This window comes from Podarcis pityusensis (assembly GCF_964106645.2).
Source record: "Podarcis pityusensis genome assembly, chromosome: 10".
NCBI classification, from domain to species: Eukaryota; Metazoa; Chordata; class Lepidosauria; order Squamata; family Lacertidae; genus Podarcis; species Podarcis pityusensis.
In genome coordinates, this window is record NC_138035.1 from 33568300 (window position 1) to 33586302 (window position 18003).

The following is an 18003-nucleotide window of genomic DNA, read 5'->3' on the forward strand; positions in this document are numbered from 1 at the left end:
GCAGTCAAAGTGAATTTTGAAAAATGAACTCATCCCAAAATCTGAAAAAGAAATTACTTAATAATTCTGTATAGTCTAAGTAGTAGTAGTAGTAGTAGTAGTAGTAGCAGCAGCAGCAGCAATAGTATTATGTATACCCCACCCATCTGGCTGGGTTTCCCGAGTCCTTGGTGTTGAATCTTCGGCTGGGGCATTTTTTAAGAGGGAGCTGTTGTTGATGGTGGTTTTTTGGTATCTTTATTTTGGATCTTATTATTTACATAGAAATTGTTTAATTTGGTTGAGTACTTTTTGATGTTATGTTTGTAGTTATGTAGTTTTTTATATATTGCAAGATGACTTGAGTGTGGCTTTAACTTTGGAAAGGCGGCCTACAAATAAAACGATTGACAATTTACCAGTAAATAATGGAATTTGGTCATTAGAAATAATTTTCATTATTTCTCAATGGATTTTTAAATGTTTATCAACTTTCTCACATTTGATTTATTATGCAATTTTGTTCATTTAAATAATGATAAGCTTATTGCCTAGCATAATTTTATAGCTCTGGTAAATGTTGTCATTCATAATTGGCCCAGCTTGCAAGTCTCTCTCTTCTGGATTTTACCTGATGCCCACCATATGGAATACTGTCCTGAATAGTTCTAGGCAGAACTCACTGTGAAATGCCTGAAGAAAGGCTTTGTAAATTTCTGTGGCTTTGCTTACTAATCCAATTTTAGATAAGCAATGAAGAAAGACATCGGTCCAAGTAGACACTTATATTACTAGTTTTCTTGCTACTGTATTTTGTCCATTTCTTCCTTTCAATACTTTAGTTTAATAATAGTTTCTAATAATAATTCTGTCTGAAAAGTATCTGCATTTCAGCCGTGTTTTATCAAATATTTTTCTTGAGAAAGACTTCATGCCAGACTAGCAAGGAACCAGAAACTAATTGGAAAATACAACAGGCATTAAGCAGCAATCTGTAATGGAAGTATCACTTGCTTGAACACTTAAATGCTCAGAACTTTCCAGAAACAAAGGGTGGTAATAACTAGGCCAGGGGTCTGCAACCTTTAAGACAAAAAGAGCCACTTGGATCCGTTTCCGAAGGGAAAAAAAACTGGGAGCCGCAAAACTCGTCATTATAAAAGTAACTTTTTTGTCACCTTTTATTATTTCTTTGTTTGACCCCTCAGAATTACTCCTCCTCATAGAAATAAACGTTAAATTAACAAGTTACCTTTTTTGTGTGTGTGTTCTTCACTCACCTTCAAAACAGTGACCAGCGTACATGCCCCCTTTCAATGCAGTGACCAGGGTACATGCCCCTTACAATGCAGCAGGCAGGCGGGCGGGCGGGAAGGTGACGTCGGGACGGTGCGTGACTAACGCACGCACCGCCCCCATGCGACGTCACAGCCAGTACAGCGCCCGCCACAGTGGGGAGTGTTGGGGAGCACAATGCGCCTCCTCCTCTCGCTAGTATCCACCCCGGAGCCGCGGCAAAGGTGTAAAAGAGCCACATGTGGCTCCGGAGCCGCGGGTTGCAGACCCCTGAACTAGGCAAACCTTTGGCTATGAAATGAAAAGCAAAGAGGTCCACCCTCAGTTTACACTTTAAGAATCCAAATTTGCACAATAAACACAACACATGACCTATAATTTTCCTCTGGCTCGTTGTTTTTTCTCGAAAAGCATCAAAACAATGTACTTGATGGAGGGTCATTGATTCAGCTTGACGAGATGAGTGTATATTTGATTTTGTTTGTATTGATGCCATTAAAATATGTGAATGTATTTTAAAGTTCTTAAAATGAAGTTTATTTTAAAAGGGACACATAATATAACCCTTTAAAAACAAATCATGTTTTATTCAACCTAGTTTTAAAAGAGTAATCCAATAATGATTTTTTGGAACCCAGGAGTCATGTAACATTTTGGCAGTACTATTTTTAGTGTTAATGAAATGATCAGTTTGGAGACAAAACTGAATTAAATTTATTTGCTTTAATTTCCAGCAGAATTTTACCCCTCAGATTCTACCAGGGAGAGGGGAATGAATATTATGAAGGAATAAATGAAAAACCTATGTGGATTTTGTAAGATCAGTCTACCATGCAGTTTCTTGCCAGCACCTTCTTGCATAATCCATATAGATTTTGAACAAGTCTATAACTATTAAGATGGTAACTATTATGTTTGTTTGTGAATATCAGACCAATCAACATATTTAAGCCGTTCCAAGAGCAAACACAGCTTTTGAAAGTCAACGCCATCTCATTAAGGGATCATGACAGCAGAAATGGTATTCATTCTGCATAAAGGGCAAATCATCTTGCAGTGCTGATGCTGACAATATTTTTAAATCTCAGGATATATGGGAAATAATGCAACCCCCAAAATCAGACTTTTACAAACACTCTCAACAGGCTGTATTTAACCTGAAGACAAACTAATATTTCAAATAAAAACATTTCATGACTGTCACTTTAAGTGTCTCTTTATAAAGTCAGTTAAGTACTAGAGACACAAACAGTCATCAATCTGGTTGTGAAACATCATAAATATAGACTAAATTGTTTCACTATCTGCACTATCCTTAACACTGTAATTGTTATGCTGGTCTTCCCTGAAAGTGTATATTTATGACATAAAACTCTTGAAAATAATGTGCAAGCGAGATGATTTTGAGAAGCCAATGGCCCTGCAGTCAATATATTTGGGGATGATTTAATCTGATCTGATTATATTTCTATACTGTACCACTTTTCATTCAAACGAATTCCAAAGCGGCTTACAAACAATAAATAATAATATGATAGAACATCACAAATGTGGCATAAATACATAGAATATGAATAAGATAACTACATTAGAGAGATTTAGGCAAAGTGGAGCCTAAGCTAATTATTTTACACCCATTATAAAGTTAAGTGCAGTTGAATTCTATTAATTCAAATGGTAGAGTCATGCTGAAATCAACAGCAATCAAAACACTTGGCCTCAGCTGCATCTCACACAAAAATATGAAACATACCTGAAATTTACTTATCCCAGAGTAATAATTGAATCCAATTAGGCATGGGGAACCTCTAGCCTGTGGGCCACATTAATTACTAAGCTAGTATTTCTTGAATATAATTAAAATAGCCTACCAATGCATAAGACAGCAAATGGAAACTCTAGGAATTTTTTTTATTGTACCTATGCATTGTCCTCAGTCAACTGGCACAGTACTGAGAGACAACAGGAAAAAACAGTGGCATAAAGATACAGCCAAGCAAAACCATTTTGGTCTGCTCCCTGATAATTATTCTCCTTGTTTCCACTAGCTGAGATATTACAAAAAGTTCCAGATTTAACAGCTAACAAATAAATCTAGCTAATTTTACAAGAGACCTTCCAACATATAATTTTAATTATTTGCAATATTTAACAAAGAAATTCAACTGGCATACAGGTAAAGTATGAACACTAAACTTAATAAATACTGAAAATTTGTTCTACATAAAAGGTACCACAGTAAACAAAACCTCATTTCATTCAATGTACTTAAACTATTTACGTAAACTTTAGTGAAATCTAAAAGAATTTGTTTTCAGTAGTATTTTTACTGTTTCAGTTTTATTACAATTATCAAATTTGCCACAAGAGAGCCGCCCAGAGTGGCTGGGGAAACCCAGCCAAATGGGCGTGGTATAAGTAATAAATTATTTTTATTTAATTTATTATTATTATTAATAATAATATGGGTCCAACTCACATATCGCATTCTCATATCCGTATGAGAATGCGATATGCCCATTTTGCAGTTACAAAGGACACGCATTTAGTTCAGGGGGAAACTGCCCACTATATTACTTGAGATCCATAATTCTACAAATTAATTCTCCATGTAAGAAATGATACCTACTGAGAACGAAGGATCATCAATTTTGATAGGGTAAGTAGAGAAGATATGGTTTGTTTCCCCTGAGCCTCTGAGGTGGCAAGGAACGCAAACCCATCGGCTCCTCCCCAGAACAGTCACAAGAAAGAAAAAGGGGAGACACTGCCCCCCACTGTGCTTCTGTCAGCAGAGTCAAGACCGTGAGCAGGTTTCCCCCATTACTCCAACCATTAAGAATTAGGTCCGCTGAGATCTAAATTGTTTCCAAATTACAAAACAGTGTGACCATGTTGGGAACTCCGTTTTAGAAAGATACCTGACATTTTCCCTATTAATTGTGGTGTACCGCTTAAAAAATTAAGAAGTCTATGTAATGTTAAACTGTTCTTATGTAGACTTCACTTATGGAGGACATAATGCGCAACATTATGGGTCCTGAGTTCAGGAGCAATATTCAGCTTCTGCCCCTAAAGCCCATGTTTTGGAAAATAGTCTTCAAGCTGGAAATCTAAATGCTACCTTTGTAAGCATGTGCTTACCTCATTCTCTGGGCCAGTGCAAATCTTCACGGTACACTTAATATATTTAAATAAAAATATTTGCCATAATTTTTGTGTTTTAAATTAGCTCATATCTAAAATGGAACAGCGTCAAGGTCTAAAACTTAAATTTTATTTCTATTATTTCTTGCAATACAGTAAATTCTAAAATTATTATTTCTGACAACAACACACTGGATAAATAAAGTAGTTTAGTAAATATTTAGAAATACAATGGGGTTCTATATTCTTCCAAAATTACAATAATCTAAGTATCTCAAGAATTTAAGATTAAAAAAAAATGCTGGTGGCTGCGCTACTGCTTCATCCTTTATATAAAGTTGAATACAAAGCTAGCAAAGATCCACTATTTTCTTTTTCTTAATAAAATCAGCTGATTCTGACTTCTCAAAATGGTGGCAACACCAAATTACAGCCCCTTTTAAGATCAGTGACCTTTGACCCCAGCAAGCACTTTCACAGTCCTTGTGAAACACGCATGTAAAATTTACCTTCACCAATAGATGAAAACTTTAAAAATACCCACTTTGCCAATAATTGTTGATTTTTGGTGTCACACTTGTATACACACACATCCTGAACTATTTATAGAAAAGCAAAATCCAGAATTGTTTCTTACCTCAGAATCTGTAACATGTGACTTCACCAGATATGCTCATTAGCATACAGGCAGGCTAAACAGCTCCAGAGAACATTTCGTCAGCCATTTTGAGACTGCACTGTTTCAGCTACACTGAAAGTGCGACTAAGATGGCTGCACTGTGTGCATTCAACAGCAGCCAGTAACAACGCAGCAGTGTGTAAAGCACTTATCACAAAGCACCTCCCTCCTTACACAGTAGTACACACACACACACAGTGGCTATTAGTGCACATGCTGCAGAGACGCTGCAGTATCTTGGAGCACAAGTGCTACAAACAGAAAAAACTCACAAGGCACAAAGAGTGCCTCTCTGAACCAGTCGGTAGATCAGGATATAACACTCCAATCCTGATCTGAATCCAAGCAGCTGCAAGTCCATGTCACATATTATTGACAACAGGAATGAAGCCAAATATTACTGGTAGGCAGGGAATGCTGCTCAGGAGCCAGATTTCAGTTCTCTTTTTTCTTAAGGCATTAGAAACCCTACTCAAATCATTCACACTATAAACATTACATAAGCATTTTTCAAAAGTTGTGCAGGGGAATAGGTAATTAGGTTTTTTCAAACACCAATGAACTCAATTCCTTCCTTAAATATGTTCTGGTTTAAAGACCTACAATACACTTCTGTCTAACATAGGATAGTATGCAGAGGTGCAAAATTGCTTTAACAGAAGCAGATATGCAAGACAGATTAAGTATTTGCAGTAACATTTGCCCTTTCAGCCAAAAAGAACAGAATACACATAGAATAGAACAGAGATTAAATATACCTCATGTCATAATAGTAGAATCATAATTTGTAGGCTTGTTGTTCACTCTAGATAGTTATTTCAGCATGATTTCAGTGACCAAGTATAATATAGTTTTCCTTTCTTTTTGCATGTATAATATTTTTATTGTGTATTTTCCTATTCTATGCATGAAGGGTTAAAAACAATAAATTCAACTAAATTACAGATGTTAGCAGTAGCTACCTCCTTATCATACTCCATGATTATGAACATCAGAATAATGTAGATAGTGTTTTAGAGTGTTGCACCTCACATACATCATTGTAGAAATTCTTGCTATCATCCCTGTTTGAACATGATAATCTGAGGCAGAGATAATGGTTTGCCTGAAGTGGCATAGCAAGTCTGTGGTTGTGGTTAACATTTGAACTAGAGACTTCCTGGCTGCCAGCTCACATTCGTTATTACTAGGCTACACCACCTCTCAAATACAGCAATCAAATTACAGATTATATCTGTCTTCACTAACTGAAATATAAAAGTTATAGATAAACTACACTTTCCAGGACTAGTATGGTGCAAAAACATGGGTCCTTGTTTTTATAGAGGCTAACTGAAAGAATCATTGATTGTTCAAATCATTGTTCTACAGGTACGTTCTGTGATTTGCTGACAATTTGCTTGGCATCCTATGTAAAATTCATGAACGTCAATGAGATCATCTGATCCTGACTTCAAGCAGTTTCAAGCATCTATTGTAATGTGGAACGTTTTGCCGACTGTACCACTTCAGATTCTACCAGGGGGAGGAGCATATCTGAATGCTTTCCAGTTTTTCTTTTAACCCCCTCCCAAACTTTATTTCCATGGACAGGGAGGTTTTCTTTATTGAAAGAAACAGCAAACATTGAGTCAGAGGCTTTGCCCAAATTTGTTTAAGAGCTTATAATGGTGAAAGTTACAGATAGCTATTACACCAGATCCCCAAGTTCTTTGCTCAAACAGTTTTATGGGAAGGGAGAAGGGGGGGGGGGCTTCAATGCAGTGGTACCTCGGGTTAAGTACTTAATTCGTTCCAGAGGTCCGTTCTTAACCTGAAACTGTTCTTAGCCTGAAACACCACTTTAGCTAATGGGGCCTCCTGCTGCCACCGCGCCACCAGAGCACAATTTCTGTTCTCATCCTGAAGCAAAGTTCTTAACCCGAGGTACTATTTCTGGGTTAGCAGAGTCTGTAACCTGAAGCGTATGTAACCCAAGGTACCACTGTACCTGGTTATAGATATGTTTGTGAGAATACAGTGATGATGCACCCTGCTTGCTTGCACATCACCAAAACCTGGAACAGGCACTCACGTGATGAGCATGCACTGCAGACATGTCCATAAAAGGTAATTCTAAAGCAGTCTGCAGACAATCCAAGAGGTTAAATGTAACCCTACAAAACAGTTATTCAAAGGCTCTACGGGATTTCGACACATTGTCCCCTCAGTACAAAATGCAAGCATAGGGCAATGAAGTAAAGAAACATGTTCAGCAATTTATACTTTTTAATTACTTGCTACTAGCAACGTGCTCTTGAGCCCTAAGATACTATCTTCAAAGATATATCTGTAATTAAGTTTTGAATTCACTTTGTTTTTACTAAAACACCATTCAGCTTCATATCACATCCATTAGAAATATCTGAATTATTACTCAATTAATTTTGCTTTTTTAAGATGTTTACAAATTTTATGTTAAAAGTATGCCAAGTGATTTTAAATTACAAAATCTGAATAATAATGACAGATATGATATGAAGCTGAACACTGGTAAGTTTTTCAAAACTGGTAAGTTTTTTCTTTAAAAAAAAATCTGGTTTCAACATTTAAGATTTATTATCTCTGGCCTTACTATACTACTTCTAGACCAGGCTTCCTCTAACTCTGCACTCCAGATGTTTTTGGCCTACAACTCCCATGATCCCTAGCTAGCAGGACCAGTGGTCAGGGATGATGGGAACTGTAGTCACAAAAACATCTGGAGGGCCGAGTTCGAGGAACTTTGAGGAAGTTCTAGACTGTAGTGTCAGTTATTACAGACCAAACCTTGGATCAAAACATGTGGAGAAAAATGTGCTAAAAAGCGACACACAAAACTCACTTTGCAACATGTAAACATGTTCAAAAGATACCCTCTCCGGGAATTCAGACTGCTACTGTGCCAGGTGTTTCTCCAAACAAGATTCGAAGCAGCTAGCATTACTACACAAGCTTGTTTGGAGCACTATGATCTGAATGTAATGAAAAATTCAATTCAAGGGTGTGGTGATGGAGTTTTTAAAATGTGCCAAACATAAATGTTGTATGTTTATCTTAAATCTTGTTTTTTGAACATGGCAACTGCTGACTCAGAGCTACTTCAGCCTTCCTCAATGAAAGGATTTTTATAAGCCAGACAAATTGGCTACCCCATCACAAAATGCAAGATTGTTAACCTGAAACAAGCTACCATGGACATCCTGCAAATGCAGCTCAAATGGCTTTCTACTACGCAACCAAACTGAGAGAGTTGGGGGAAAGAGTTCAGGCCAATCTAGAAATAACAAGGGTGTGTGGCCTTGATTCCCCTTGATCTCTACAACTTTCAATACCAACTCAATTCAATTTTCCTGAATTATGTGGTATGGAAATGAGAGGCCTTGTATTTGGTGGTCCTACTTCTACTTTACTTCCAGGAACACTGGGTGATATTTCAGTCTCATGGCAATTATACTGGTAGGGTTCCACCTTGTCCCCAAAATTACTGAAGATCTTATGAAGCAGTCATTAGAAGATTTAGGCTAAGGAGTCAGCAACAACGAAGACAATATCCAACTCTATTTCTCTGCAACTTCCAAGTCAGCCTAGATATGACTAGCATTTCACTAATCAATTTTCTGAAAATTTGAATGCTCTGGAACAAAAAGTATAACAAAGATTAAAAGGGTACGTTTTTTACCATCTGAGTAGCCAGTATAGCTTCCAAATGTGTATAGCCTTCATGTAATCAAACCAAAACTTTTTTTAGATTTGTAAATATCTTAATACTAGCTACAAACTGGTTTGGATCTAGACTTAGTAATGCATGACTATACCTGGATTCAACTCTGTTTTTCAGAGTTTATGAACATGTCTAATTTCATTTAATGTGAATGGGTTTTACATTAAATAACAATGAATTACAAGTCTTTAATGAGTCTCAGTTGTAAACTAATAATTTGTGAATATGTGAAACAAAACAGAATTCAATAAACACAATTTGAATCTTTTTATAGTTCTTTTTAGGCAACTTAAAATCTTGCATTTGTCTTCCATAGTTTTTTGGAGACTGTGGCATTAAATTGTATTAGTCAGTTCTATTTTTTTATTTTTAAGTATTTCTTTTTTCTCAGAGAAAAACAAAGGAAGAACCACTTCACAAATTCTCAAGTTTGTACAGTGGTACCTCAGGTTACATACGCTTCAGGTTACAGACTCCGCTAACTCAGAAATAGTGCTTCAGGTTAAGAACTTTGCTTCAGGATGAGAACAGAAATCGTGCTCTGGCGGCCCCATTAGCTAAAGTGGTGCTTCAGGTTAAGAACAGTTTCAGGTTAAGTACGGACCTCCGGAACGAATTAAGTACTTAACCTGAGGTACCACTGTATTAGTTTTCGTAGGACATCCACAGATACATATGATACAGTAACAATGCAATGTGCATGGTAAGATCTGAGAAATATCCCTTCAGGGCACATTGCAGGAAAATCATTAAAAGGAAAATGGGTCAAACAAATACTAATTAACTCAATAAAATTATTATAATCAGTCCCAGCATTTCAAGCTTGGAATCCTGGTCTTGCACAGAGCCAAGTGCAGTGGGACGTTGTCAGATTCATTGAAAACCCTAATGAAACATGCACAATGCCATTCCGCCCCCCCCCCCCGGAAAATTTCCCAGTGTCTTTACATTGTGGCCCAAACCAAATAATACACACCATGCTAATAACAATAGCTGAAAATAGTTAAATAAAAATATTTGATGGGGAGGGGCTGGAAACAGAGCACATTAGCTTGGCTTCTATATTGTTTTTTAAAAAACAAAGTTTTATTCAAAATTATTTTTGTCTGAACACTTGACATGCATACATTTCCCTTGTTTACATTGGGAGAGCAAATGGTGGTGCTTATTCACACTAATTTTAGCACATCCAAAGAACAGTGTATATTCTTTCAGTAGTATAGTAATGTAGAAAAAGATAATATATTTGAAACTACTACGTTTGACTAGTATTGGATCAATTTATGAAGTTACTTTATGAAGCAATGAGTTTTCTGAAATAGCAAATTTTACATGAAAAACTACAATAGAGGAAAATTGCCCAGAATGTGGGGGGGGAGGGGAGCTATCACACGTCACTGACTATCAGAGCCTGCTGATCTTAGATTATAGTAAGAGGTCCCAAATAAATAATATACAGTGGTACCTCGGGTGTCGAAAGTAATCTGTTCCAGAAGACTGTTTGACTTCCGAAACGTTTGACAACCAAAGCACAAAGGACTGTCAGCAATTCCCATTGAGAAAATTGAAAGACATTTGACTTCCAAGGCACATCCAAAAACAGAAGCAATTACTTCTAGGTTTTCGGCATTTAGCTTCCGAGACGCTAAAAAACCTGAGGTTCCACTATAATCAAGGGAGCAAGAAAATCCAACTCACCAAAATAACACAGGCCACCTCTTTTCCAATTCCCACAAATTAAGATCATAGGAAATTGCCTTATACCACTGGTCCATCCATCTCAGTATTATATAGACTGACTACCCATCCTCCAGGGATGGAGCATTTTGTATGCCTGCTCTGGGGTCTTCTGCATGTGGCACTATGGCTGATCTGTGGCTCTTCTCTTATGATTTTGTCCAATAAAAAACAAGAACAATCATAAATGGTTCTCTCAAAACTTTGTTGAGGAAAGGTATACAGGAAGCATGTTTCAAAGCCAAGGTTATATCCAGTTGCATCCAGGATGTTCCTGACAGGCTAAAGCCAATATAGATACACTTGTTGTTGATTACAGGATTTTCTTGGAATATTTGTATCCTACCTCTCAATTTCAAATTGTAGCTGATTTGTCATAAAAGAACTGGAAACTGGATTTGTCATAGAGATAAATGTTACTTCATTGTCCTGGCTAAACAAATCCCAGGTGCCTGGTTGTCCAGGCTATGTGTTATGATACAAGTGCTTAAGATATTATACAACTGACACATGAAGCAGTTTCCTGAACAATGCCTTTGAGTTCCTTAAAAACAAACAAACAAACAAAAAACCTTCATACTAAAAAAAATGTTCTTTTTCTAGCATTCTCCTATTTAATATTCACTACTGAAATAACATTTTTGAAAAATTCTTATTAATACCTTTGCTTACTACGCAAACTTACTAATTTAGTTATTACATTTATACCCTGTTTTTTCCCAAGGAGCTCAAGGTACCATACATGGTACTTCATCTCCTTATTTTATCCTAACAAGTATGTGAGGTAGGTTAGGCCAAGACACAGGTACTGGTCCAAAGTTACTCAGAGATCCTCAACTGAAGACCTGCTGGAAAAGGAAACTTTAAAGAAAAGTCCATACAACTACCTAACTAAAACTGGGTACATTACCTGATGGAACTGCTCAGACCTTTAAAAGGATAAAACAAATTGATCATCTTTCCCCACCGATGCAATCAATGATAGCGGAGGTACTATGTCTTCTGATTAACAGGATCAAAGTAAAACCCTGAAGGCCTCCTTGATCAGTTGTTGTTGTCATTATTATTAATTTGTTAAGATTTATATACCAGCCTTCATCAAAAGATCTCAGGGCAGTTCACAAGATAAAACTACAATATAAAAACACAAGTAGTTGAAATAACAAAACAATAGCACCCTCTCCCACAAATACTGTAGAATATTAATATATGCTGTAGAATATTAATCAGCCAAAGGTCTGGTTAAAGAGGAAAGTTTTTGCCTGGCACCTAAAGATATATAATGAAGGCACCAGACGAACCTCCCTGGGGAGAGCATTTCACCAATGGGGAACTGCGACAGCACTTTTTCCCCTGGCACTGTTGGGCCCACCCTCATTGAAATGTAGTGTACCCACCTCATAGAACACCAATTTCATGAATTCTTACAAACTACCCCAGATTATCTTGTGGGGGACTTGTGTGAGGGAAAACTTAATAATCTGGAGTCTCAGGAAGGATTTGATCAAATAAACAATAAAGATGTCATTAAATAAAGGAAGTTTATGACACAAGTGGGTCAAACATAGGATACTTCAGATTATGTTATTTCAGTTCTTTCTGTTGTTGCACAGCTGTTGCCGCTTAATTCTTTGGTTCTTAAACAAGGGGGTACTTCCTGTCAGTTACACGCCCCTACTCCTGAGGTACTCCAAGAAACAGACTCAAGGGATCACCACACCCCTCTTAACTGGTTTGAGTCTTCTCTTTCTAGAAGAATCTCTCCCTTCCTGACTGGAATGAGTCCTAAATAGACTGTATTCTCACAGCTTCTCCTGGCTCAGGCTCAGCATCCCAGTTAATTCCTGGTCTAATTACTCCTACAGGATGCCACACAATGTCCTTCACACTAAACTCAGAGACTTCTTTCTCTAGCTTTTGATATATTCCTGAGAGTGGATGTTTCTACCCAGTCCCAACTCTCTCTCCTCTCACTCCCTATCTCCCTACCTACCAACTGTCTCTCCAAAACCTCCCCTTTTCAACTCCCTCTCCTGGAACCCCAGCCAATCATAAGCTGCCATTCATTTAACAATTTACTGGCAGGAAGGGGGGAAAAAGAAAACACTTGTTGACCCAACCTGCCCAACAAAAACAAACTTTTCCGTCACAGGAGCCACTGCAGAAAAGGCCTGTTTTCATGTTCATGGAGGAACATGAAGAAGGGCCTCAGATAATGAACACAAAAGCCTGGGTTGGTTTATATGAGAAGAGGAGGTCCTTGAGGTATTACGATCCTAAGCAGTTACTAGACTGCAATACACAACACTAACCAAAAAGAGTCCAAATAGAAGGAACCTGAATATAACATCACTAGCAGTGTTACCTGAAAATTTGTAAGATGAAATTACTACCTATTCAGGATACGTAATGTAATAACTTAGGTAATGATACAACAGTAGGAAAGGAAGTGAAATGCAAAGATACAAAATTTCAGTTTGTAAACCATTACGTGGGAGCGAGGGGAAGTCGTTGAGCCAAAGAGTTTTAATAAGAGGATGTGATGTTACGCAATGTGATTATATGTAAAACTAATAAAAAATATTATATATAAAAAGAAAAAAACCTGAATATAAACACCAAAATGACGATAATCTAGAGTGCAAAAAAGATTCTGCATTATATTCATGATCTTCTCACAAAGAAGGAAAGACTCACAAAGGAGTTTAGGACAGGCAAACGACAGGCATGTTTTTGTTGGCATCCTTCTGTCTCAAGAGGGTGTGCCTCTGAGGGGTAAAGTCAAACTGCTGTGTTAGCAGAACCAAAGTGACCTTACTCCCAGGGCACAAGCCTAGGCTGTGTGTTGGGGGGTGTATTCTGCTAACACCCATGGGGGAACATAACCCCTGCACAAAACAAGGATTGCCTGTACATTAAATTATATAATCTCTTCACTGATGTCTATGAGCAGCTCTATCTTCTGCTCCCAGAGTAATTTAAAACTAAATGACTTTGGATAGAAATGGCTTCTATCCAAACAATGAACTGATCTTTTCTACTCTTTATATTTTTGTCTTCCGGTTCCAGCCACACAATTCTACTCCACTGCCCACCCCCCACAGTGTCTCAGTCTCCACAATCCATCCTATTGATTCATTAAATGCTGGGGCAAGGTCCCACCCCCCCTTTAGATTTGTTCCTTAGATTTGTTCCTGAGCTTGCACATACCTCAGCATTACCTCAAGTCTGGAAGTACGGCTGTCTTGTGTTTCAGTAGTACAATTTTGGTGACAAAAAGCACAAGAATAGGGACACTTGAATCATCATTAGTATATAAATAACTAGATGACTACCCATCCATTCATCATAAATCAATGGTGTATTTTCTACTATGAAGTCATAATAATGAAGCTGCATCTTGTATGAGATAATCAAATGAAAGGTGATTTGCAAATATTTAGGTATGATGAGCACTACATATGCAGTCTTCAGTATACTGCATATTTTGATTCAGTCCATAATTTTTCTTTATTATACAATACATGGCTTTATGGTGATATAGCTTTATTAGTGACCCACTCTCCTCTCTTTAAAGCTGTAGAAGTTTTCACTTTTAACAACAAGTAGTTGCTTAATCACTGCAGTTTAATAAATTAATATTATAAATACCACAGCTCGATGCAAATTACCATTTAAGGATAGACTAGCAGGGGTTCACAAACATGTCCAGCCATGACAACTACTCTCCTTTGCCTCCTAGTTCTCAGTGAACTGAAGAGCACTTTGTGGAAGGGAAGCAACCACCTCTCATTTTATGCTGCAGATTGTGAAGGGGGCAATGAACAGCACGAATATCTTGCACTGCTCAGGAGAGACCCCATATTTTCCCTACCTCCTTCAGACCACCCCAAGTTCCCCTTTATAAGCCATGACAATTTCAGAAAGGGAATAGGGTTGGTGCAAACAAAATAATGGTGGACGTAAACCAAAATTTGTAGGCTTCTGAAGAAAATGTGTAAGAATTTGCCATTTAATGAACCACACATTATTAAGACAGTAGTATCTACTCTTTTTCCTTTATTAAAGTTTAGGAGTCAGAAATATAGACTATTAAAGTAACAGTACTATTTACTATTAAAGTAACAGTATGTGTTTTGTTTGTGAGTGTGCTCTAAAAAGAAAAAAGTTCAAATCCCATCAGTACTCTGGAATATCTAGATAAAGAGAGACATTGGGAGTGATTCAGCTGAATAGCCACCTTAAATGGTCTGTGCTACTGTCAAGAAGGAAACACCCATTCTAACTTCACTCTGAAATACAAAACATTTATTAGCTTTGGATACAATAGGAAGGAAACACCCAGTGTTAAAGGTGGGGTTTTTCCGTCAAAGTTTGGCAAATTGGGAAGAGGAAACTTGCATGCTACTCAGTGTTTTGTTTCAGCTTCAGGTCCACCAGTCTAAACTGATACTGACCCTGTAACCATTGTTTGATAAATCAAAGATGTATTCAAAATACAATCGAAATAAAAAATAAAAATAAAAAAATTGTCCAGTAGCACCTTATAGACCAACTAAGTTTGTTCTAGTATAAGCTTTTGTGTGCATGGACACTTCTGATACACTGAAGCGGAAGTCACCAGACCCTTATATACTGTGGGAGGGTGGGGTATTTCTCAGAAGGGTAGTAGGAGATGGGTGATTGGCTCAATGGGTATGGTAAACCTGTTGACGACTGTTAATGACTGCAATTAGTCTTACAGGAAAAAGCAAGGGATAGTATGCAGATGACCAAAAATAGCTTTAGCATGTGTAATGAGACAAGAATCCAATATCTCTATTCAGACCAGCTCTCTCCATAGTTTTCATTTTCGTAATAAGTTGTAATTCAGCAACTTCTCTTTCAAGTCTATTTCTGAAATTCCTTTGTAATAAGACAGACTGTGTCAGACCAACACGGCTACCTACCTGAATCTAGAATCAAAATACAATATAGTGGATAAATCAGAACACAAAGCCATCTCTGTTTAGTTATGAAGTTTAGCAAGTTTGTCTACTCTCATCACAAAGTGTAACCTACCTTACAGGATTGTTGTGAGGATTAAGTGGGAAACATCTTATGTATGTTGCTCTAAATCCCTTGGAGGAAGGGAAGAATAGAAAAGGGATGAAATAATTCTCTGTGGGATAGGCTAGCAGTTTTGCAACTGATATTTCCCCTTCAATTTCTATTATTTCTGCACTTTATATTATGTAGTCCAATCCAGATATATAAAGCATATATGCACTGTTCTTGAAGGATAAGTAAAACATAACACAAACTACCAAGGATAAGTCTTGTTTAGTGTGAAGGATTCACATTGCACATCACATACCCTACTGAGTTCATTTAACTAAAAACTGAATTGGTATATTTAGTGAAAAATAAACTTTAAACAGTTGGGTGATGAACAGACTTCCTTAAATAAAGCATATAGACAGAAACTTGAGGCACGGTATTTCCCTCTATTCCACCTCCCCACTTGGAAGCACAAAGGCCCCAGGCTCTTATATGGAAGTCAGAGGTATGTGTGCACTTCCCCCTTTCATTCCAACCCCCCTCCAAGAATCAAAGATGGCTTGATAGAGGTATGGAAGGCGCGCACACTTCCTATTTCCCCATAATAACTTGGTGCGCTTGCCCATGTTCCCAAGGAGGGACAGTAACAGAAGAGTATTCTTTGTGCCCCATGGGGATCCCATCACATGTGGGGAAACTGCACTTGCGCATGTGAGGATTATGCTTACACCCTGAAGCTTCATAAAAGACAGCCATTTTGAGTTTAACAGCAGTGCATTTTGCACTACAAAAACTGTGTCCAGAATACAAGCTAGTTTTTTACGTATAGATATAGAAAAGCCACTCAAGACTATGAAAAGTATCAGAAGATGAGAACTGGAGTGCGGTGGGACAACTTAGATTTGATAATTTACCATTTTAGCAATAAACTAAAGTGGAATGGTCTCCCCCGGGAGGTTGTGGACTCTGCTTCCTTAGAGATTTTTAAGCAGAGACTGGATGTCAATCTGTTATGGATGCTTTAGCTGAGATTCCTGCGTTGCAAGGGGTTGGACTAGATGACCCTTGGGGTCCCTTTCCAACTCTACAATTCTATGACTCCATGAAATACAGATTTTTATTTTCAGTTTCCTGCACCCTCAATATTGCAATAACTGTATGAAGGTCTTATTAGAAAACTTCTAATTGGGCCATTCTGACATAATAAGCATTTATATAGTGCTTTTGAGTGTTCAACAAACTCAAAATTAATCTGTGATATAACTAGGCCAGACATTCTGCCATCATGTAATAAAAGTATGCTTATTTATGCAGATCTATTTAATATGAAAGTTAATATGAATAGGTGTTGCTGTTATGTAATAACAAGGCTTTTCCTTCCGTTCTTCAGGTACCAACCATTATCTTCTCCCTCGTTCAAACTCTGGCACAATACTTCTGTCAACATCATCAATAAGATATTTTTACTTTTACAAGAGCAGACTAAAGGCACACTCCCTAACGAACATGCACACAACAGCCTACTGCTATGTTGAACCAACAAACAGTATCTCACTGTTGCTGTTTACAACTGATCTTCTGGATACACATGCATAAATGGGGGCAACAAATACATTCATATTTTATTCTGTAGCCTATCCTGAGACAATAGAGATCCTCAAAGAACTACCCTCCTATTGGGCCATGACTTGCTTATTATATAGCCAGTCCCAGCAGCAAGCCTGTTCCAAAATTAAACTTGGCAGCTTGCAGTCCATGAAACCAGAAAGGCAGAAGGCCAGAGTATTGTGCTATCAATATTTAATACTACACAAATGGTGCTGGCGGAAAGGAGAGGCGAGCGAGAGACAATCACATTTTTATGGGACATTGACATTTTTAGAGCAGTGCTTGTTTTTACTTTATGTATTGGATTTAGATCACATTTTCTTCTAGCACTAAGAGTATTCTGGAACTTTCTAAATGGGGACATGAAAGTAACCAAGAAAAGTTGCCCAATCCAATTTTACTTCCTTCACCCACTTGAAATAAACATTTTAGTAAGCTAACAGAAATAAAAAAGGTCCTATGACAGCTGTCTGATTAATCATAATGAAGCTGCAGCAACGGAATAAACCTTTAAATAAAGAAGACTACTTGCATTCAACCAACCAACATGCACAGAATACTGTAAGTTAAAACACTAACCGATTGCTCCGAATTCCAGCTTATTCGTCCTCGTGTGCTTAGAAGCAAAGCGAACGGCAGCTCGCTCGGAAGCCTCAGCTCCTCGTGGCGCCTCTCCACCCCACGAGAGCTACAGGCGAGGGCTTCGCGCGCGCTTACGCACTGCGCATGTCCGGGAGCAAGCACTTCCTGCCAGCAGGGAGGGCTCCTCCTCCTC

At 37.7% G+C, this 18003-nt stretch overlaps 1 protein-coding gene across 5 annotated transcripts in view; it reads right to left on the bottom strand.

The window, feature by feature from the left end:
* ATF7IP (activating transcription factor 7 interacting protein) overlaps positions 1–18003 on the bottom strand; it is an 83644-nt gene that overhangs the window by 61389 nt on the left and 4252 nt on the right. Inside the window, exon 1 of one of the 5 annotated variants that reach the window (XM_080971233.1) lies at positions 17808–17956. The exons of 1 other annotated variant lie outside the window; for it this stretch is intronic. Coding sequence is in view for 3 of the 4 variants with exons in the window: in XM_080971230.1 (XP_080827356.1) it covers positions 11491–11537 (47 nt within the window). In the remaining variant the exon portion in view is untranslated. Of the gene's footprint in view, positions 1–5059; positions 5391–11490; positions 11556–13790; positions 13813–17807; positions 17957–18003 lie in introns of those variants that run through there. 3 more of the 5 variants (XM_080971232.1, XM_080971230.1, XM_080971231.1) reach the window with 3 other exon arrangements.